This window comes from Cystoisospora suis, assembly GCF_002600585.1.
Source record: "Cystoisospora suis strain Wien I chromosome Unknown contig_1797, whole genome shotgun sequence".
Taxonomy (NCBI): domain Eukaryota; phylum Apicomplexa; class Conoidasida; order Eucoccidiorida; family Sarcocystidae; genus Cystoisospora; species Cystoisospora suis.
The window spans coordinates 1-6,310 of record NW_027154597.1 but is presented as its reverse complement, the minus strand read 5'-3'; the positions used below and the strand labels follow the sequence as shown (position 1 = coordinate 6,310).

Here is a 6,310-nt window from a genome sequence, read left to right as displayed (position 1 = left end):
CCCGTTGTACTTTCTCGTTCGACACTTTGCACTTGAGCCCCCAAGCGAAATCAAAGCCTTCTCTGACCAAAGAGAAAAAGTCACTTGGCTCGATAAAAGCCGCTTGGCTCGTAACACACAAATCAATCCCACCTTGACAGAGACACTCGCTCGCAACCATCACTCTCTGTGAAAGTCGGATGATGACCCGAACTGAGCGGGAATTCCTGGAGTCTCTTTGAGGAGACTTCTCGCTTGTAGAACGGCAGTGAACTTCACCAAACCCGATCGCCTTAAATGTGTTGCCCGGGTGTGCCAATACTAGCAAGGAACGAACACAGAGGTGTAGGAGGAGTGAAGATGGTGGAGTCTGCAGCCGACGTCCTCTTCAGTTACTGTCGGGAGCATTTGAAAGGAAACATCTCTGCTGTGGTGTGTCTCATAACTCGAAATCGATCTCTTACATTCAAATCAGCTATCAGGCTTTTCGAGCTCGAGGAGGAGCGGTTCGGCTGTAGGGGGTCTCTGTGTCTTCTCCGGTCTGTATCGTAACACTTTTCTTGAGAGGAGAAAGAAGGGATCAACACAAACATGAAAGAATTGCCGACCATTCCATTAGAACGTTAGAGATTCAGTCATCACTCGTCCCTCAGCATACGGAAGAACTTGACGTGGCTACCCGACTGTCCTGGGCTTCCTCTGTAGAGACATGTCCTCCCATATATGTGTAGTGTATGCACTCCCCAGTATACTGGGTAGTCAGTGGTTTGGTTCCACATATAAATATATATAGATATATATATATATATAAATATATATATCTCCGGCCCACACGATTCGAGCCCAACTTCGTAATAGCGGTGTATCTGTCTCTCTACCTCTTTCTCTCTCTCTCTCTATATAAGTATGTGTGGATATATACCTTGTGCATGCAGGGAAACAGATACATGGAGATATGAGTGAATGCGAAGCAAGGCAGTTCAACATGAAGAGAGATTCTCAGTTTTCGGCATTCCCAGTGTAGATTTCGTGGAGAAATTTAATGCTTTTACACTCTCTCTTTAGGCTTCTTTCTTTCTCCCTGTCTCCCTCTCTCTCCATGTCTGTCTTCTCTCTCAGTAGAAAGACAGCGGACTACCTTTCTTCTCTTTCTCCACCCTGTTCCTGAAGGAGCTTTTCCACTTCTCATTCTACAGATATCAACCAGATCTGAAGAACGCAGAGAGAGACGGAGAGAGACAGACCACCTAAGAAAGAAGGTCTTAGTTATTCTTATCTCCTTGCCTTTCTCATCTCCCTTTGCGTCGTCGACTTTTCTCTCTCCTCAAGAAGCGAACGGATGGAAAAAAGGACTTCCCTCTTGCTCCCCTTTTGACTCTGTACGATATAAAATCCAACGAACTTCCCGTGATATGAAAGTCTGCTGTCTTGACTGGGAGAAGAATTAAAAATCCTCCACATACGAAAGAAAAGAAAAGACACAGAAGTGTATGAAGACACATGCAAAGACTTGATGAACGACGGTGAGGAAGCGAGGTCGCTTGGAAATCGAGAGAAAGAAAGAACAAAGAAAAGTAAGGAGAGTTCACTCCCTCCTGAAAAGTCTTTCTTGAAACGTCACCTTCGTCGTTCTCCTTTCTTGCTTCTTTCTTTCTTTGTTTCGTCTCTTCTTCTCTTCATTTCTCTCTCTTCTCTGTCTCTCTCTCGAGTCTGTCCTCCTGGCACACGCAGTGTAAGAAGTAGGCGACTGAAGGACGACAGCATGACAAGTATCTTCTTCCCGTCACTCGAGATGTCTTGTTTGCTTTCTTTTCTCCAAGAAGATTCCCAGGAAAGAAAAAGAGAGAAAGAAGGAGAGTTATCTCTTGTCTCTTGAGTTGTCTCCATTCTTCTTTTCTCTCTCTTTTTCTCTCCTTTCTTTCTTTCTCTTTTTCTGGCCCTCCAGATCAGATGAAAGTTGAAAGATCAAAAAGAAAAGAAAAGTGAAGTTTTCTCCTTGTCTTTCTTCCTCTTTCCCTCTCCCTGTCTCGATATTTCGTCTGCCCTTTCAGAGTCAAAGTCATCTGTCCCCTTTTCGTTTCTTCCTTTGCTTCTTTCTTCCTTGGCCCTCCTCTTTTTTTTTTCCTCTCTCTCTGTCTCACCGATCGATCTGGAGAGCTCCTTTCCTTCTTTCCCTTCTGTCTTTCTTTCTCTCTTCTCACCTTTCCTCCAGAAGCAGATTCTCTTCTTCCTCTATTCTTCGTCACCTTCACTCTCTGGGTATTTTCCCCATCTAAAAAGAAGGAATGCCCTCATCCAGACACGTCAAACAAAGAAAAAGAGAGAGATACGGAGATCCAAAAGAACCGAGACGTCTATCAATCTGTCTGTCTTAGTCTTTTCTCTTTCCCTAATAGAATGAAATAAAAGGATGTGAGGCTTTTCTTCTCCGTCTATTCGTCTCTAATCTATTCTCCTCCATTTATCTTCAGCCTATCTGTCTATATCTTTCTCATGTCTATATCTATAGCTCTTCACGTAGACAGCGAAGTCGGCCGTCGTTCTCTTTTCGCTTGGATTCATTCCTTTGCTTCTTTCGCCTTTCTTTTTCTTCTCTTCTTTTATCTTTGTCAGAGATTCTCTTTCCCCCTTCTTTCTTTCTACTTTCTCAAGTTTTCACAGTCTTCTTGAGAAGTTAAAGATCTCTTTTCTCTTTTTGCTTCTTCTCCCCCTGTCTCTTCTATCTCCTCTTTGGAATTGATCTCTTCATACATCCGTCCATTGCGATACACGCTAGTTATTTACGGACTATACACGTATAAGTATATCTATCTATCTTTAATCTATCTATCTATCTTTAATCTATCTATCTATCTTTAATCTATCTATCTTTAATCTATCTTTAATCTATCTATCTTTAATCTCTACGGGCGTAAAGATGTATGCAGGCGCAAACCAGAATGGAGGGTCTGATAGAGATATAGACATAGATAGACATCTATACATCTGTATGTGTATACATGTCTAATATAGACATGTATAGAATTGAGGTAGGGCAGAAGAAAGAAGAAGAACAGTATGTATTTCGAGTGATACTGTCTCTTCTCTCTTCTTTTGAATCGCCTTCTTTCCTTTTCTCTCTCTTGTGTCTTTTTCGGTCTACATGCATATCTCGAGTTCTTCTCCACAACTCGCCAGGGGGGGCTTCTCATCCATCCCTATCCACTTTCTCGCCTAAGTAAAAGGAGGAGAAGAAGAAGAGAATTCGACCCTCTCATTCCTCTTCTTTCTCCTTATTCCTGTTTTCTTCTTTCTCTCTCCTCAGTTCCTCTCCCTCTTTCTTTCGTCCTATCTTTTCACCTGCCTCAGTTTGCGTCACCTCCTTCTCATCGGCCGTCTTTCTTCTTCTTCTTTCTCTTTCCTCTTTTTCTCCTTTTTCTTTTCTTTCTCGTTGTCTACCAAGATGCCGCACATTCCTCAGTTTTCTCCTCCCTCTTCCTCTTCGTCTCGCAAATCGACTGCCTTTTCTTCTTCTTCCTTTCGGAATATCTTTTCTTCTCTTCGTAACTCCTCCTCCTCTTCTCCTTCCTCGTCTACATGGAAGAAGTCTTCCTCTTCCTCTTCCTCCCTCTTTCAGAATCCGAAGCGAGTGTCTCGCTATAAGAGAAGATTGTTTCTATGGATCATCACCCTTCTCTTGAGTTGTGCTTTCTTCTATGCATTTCTTTCCTTAGGCATTTTGACTTTCTTCTTTCCCTCTGCGTTTAGCCTTACCCCGCAAGCTCTTCTTCTCGATTTGACTATCGGCGAAGTGAGGGAATTCCATTCTCTTCTTAAGGGCAAGCCTCTCCCTAGGCATGAAGACAAAACTTCCATAGATGCTAGCGCCGTTCTCGTCGGACCCCATGGTAAGAGCAAAGAAAGACAAGAAAGAAAGAAAGACGAGAAAGAAAGAAAGAAAGACGAGAAAGAAAGAAAGATGAAGAAGAACAGAACGAGAGAGAGAGAAAGAGAAGGAGAAAGAAAGAGAGAAATGGAAAGGCCAGTTAGATGAGGGGGATGAAGCAAACGTCCAGATGAGGAGGGTGATCTATGAAGGAAAGAAGGGCATGCAAAGAAGGTCTTGCTAAAGAAAAAGAAATCCTGAGATTTTCATCCTATCTACACGCACATATCTATACATATTCATCAACATGTATAGACATGTGTATGGGTCTACGTCTGTATCTCTATGTGTGTATAGATTTATGTCTTTACAAGGGGCCGGTGTGTATGCTTGTATAGTCGTAAATGCATATACATGTTCCATGCATACATATAGATATAGATGTAAGTTTATATATATAGATATGCATATATAGAATTCTATGTATAGAGAGGTATGCATATATACATGTATATCTGTGTATGTGCGTAGAGGTGTGTAGAGAGAGTGATCGAGAAAAATGCAGAGCTGGAGTGTATATACACCTCAGAGTAGAGTAGCTGTCGGCGTGTTAGAGGGTTAAGAAGAATTCCAAGAAGTTCTTCTCTAGAGATCTCTTCAGATGGGCATTCCTTTCTTCGTATAGATAGACATACGGGAAGCTCTACATACGTCTATCTGTATAGGCATGTATGTATGACTATGCATGTAGATGTATGTATATGTACGTGACTGTGCAGTTTTAGTGTATGCGTTCTGTTGCATGCGCTAGACTTATCTCTAGTCAACCACATCCGACGGCTTCTGGAGAGAAGCACCTCCTTTCTTATGTCTTTCTTATGTCTTTCTTTCTTTCTTTCTTACCTCTTTTTCCTTCTTTCTTGTCTCTTTCATTTTCTTCGTTTCTTTATGTGTTTTGGAGTGTAGGTACAGTGAAAGCTCCGTACAGTCGAGTGATAGATCACTTGTTGAAGATAGCCACTCTCCCTCTCTTAACAGGAGAAGTCGAGGCCTATCGTACAGGAGATGACTTCTCTATTATCATTCCTGTCAGAAATGAAGAGGTCAGAAAGACACCTACAAACTATAGAACTGCTGGGAGAGAAAGAAAGAAAAGAAAGGAAAGAAAGAAAAGAAAAGAAAGGAAAGAAAAGATTAGATAGAGATGAAGAAAGTTGTTGCTTTGCTGCAATTCACTTCACGACCTACCTATTATTGTCTACAAAACTTCCTCATCTAAATTCTTGTCCTGCCGGTCTATCTCTAGTCCATCTATCTATCTATATATCTATCTATCTATATATCTATCTATATATCTATCTATCTTAATTAGGCTATCTACGTATCTCTCTTCAGTCTATCTACCTGTCTATCCTATCAATCGAACCTGTCTAACAGTCTTTATCTATCTATCTACTTTCAATCTATCTATCTATCTCTCACTTGTTGATCTTTAGTCTATCTACGTGTCTGTTCATTGCGTATCTTGGATTTCTTTATCTTAATCTGTCTATCTGTTAATCTCTCTTCAGTCGATGTATCTTCAATCGATCTGTTTCTCTACTTCCCTACACTAATCTCCTTTCAGCAGATCTTTTCCATCTTCTCCATTCTTCTTCTCTTTTGAGTCCGTCTATGCATACATGGGGTGCAATTACTTGTGTGTGGATGCACAGAGAGAGGTCTAGATACATGTGCAGTCACTCCGCATGCGAATATCTCTATCCAGCCATAAAGGCATGTGTATGTACACTCTACTGGTGGGTCAGAAGTCTTGCCAAGCACATCGATCAGACAGAAGAAGATAGATCATCTTCTCCTGCAATTAGAACGGGCCAAGCACATCTCCGTTAACGATCCATTTATCTGTCTTTCTATCTATAGACAGAGTATGTTTCATGTGTATGGAAGTCTTTCTATATCTTTATCCATGTATACAGGTATATATCGTGTACTATTCGATTTCCTTCATATCTATCTCTATTCATATATCGTCTCCCTCTATGTATATAGATATATACACATATATTTTCTACATAAATCTTTTCTCTCTCTCTGTGTGCTTTTAATGCTTTCTTTGTTTCTTCTTCTTGTTGGCTTGAGTGTCTCAGGCCTATTTACCGAAGACGATGAGGTATTTGTTTGATATCACTCCACCCGAAAGAATCAGAGAGGTGATCGTCGTAGATGACTTTAGCGACACCCCCATAGAGCAAATTCTCCGGGCTGACCTCCCCTCCTATATGCTACACAAAACGAAATTCATACGATTCGGTACGCTACATTAATCTATCTACCCGGCTCTATCTACCTACCTACCTCTATCTATCTTTAATCTATCTACCTTCAATCTATCTATCTTTAATCTATCATATATGGATCTTTAATCTACCTTCTATCTATTTCTAATCTGTCTATCTATTTCTC

The 6,310-nt window shown here is 41.1% G+C and overlaps 2 protein-coding genes across 2 annotated transcripts; both read left to right on the top strand.

Annotated features, from left to right (window-relative positions):
• Nucleotides 1-1,604: 1,604 nt before the first annotated feature.
• On the top strand, nt 1,605-2,768 carry CSUI_003989 (uncharacterized protein; the record flags this gene model as incomplete). Its single annotated transcript, XM_068064184.1, has 1 exon — nt 1,605-2,768. A coding segment is annotated over one exon (249 nt), but the record flags the coding sequence as incomplete, so codon positions are not given.
• Nucleotides 2,769-2,988: 220 nt separating this feature from the next.
• Nucleotides 2,989-6,156, top strand: CSUI_003988 (polypeptide n-acetylgalactosaminyltransferase 12; the record flags this gene model as incomplete). Its single annotated transcript, XM_068064183.1, has 3 exons — nt 2,989-3,866; nt 4,811-4,947; nt 5,995-6,156. Coding segments are annotated over exons 1-3 (744 nt in total), but the record flags the coding sequence as incomplete, so codon positions are not given.
• Between the last annotated feature and the right edge of the window lie 154 nt (nt 6,157-6,310).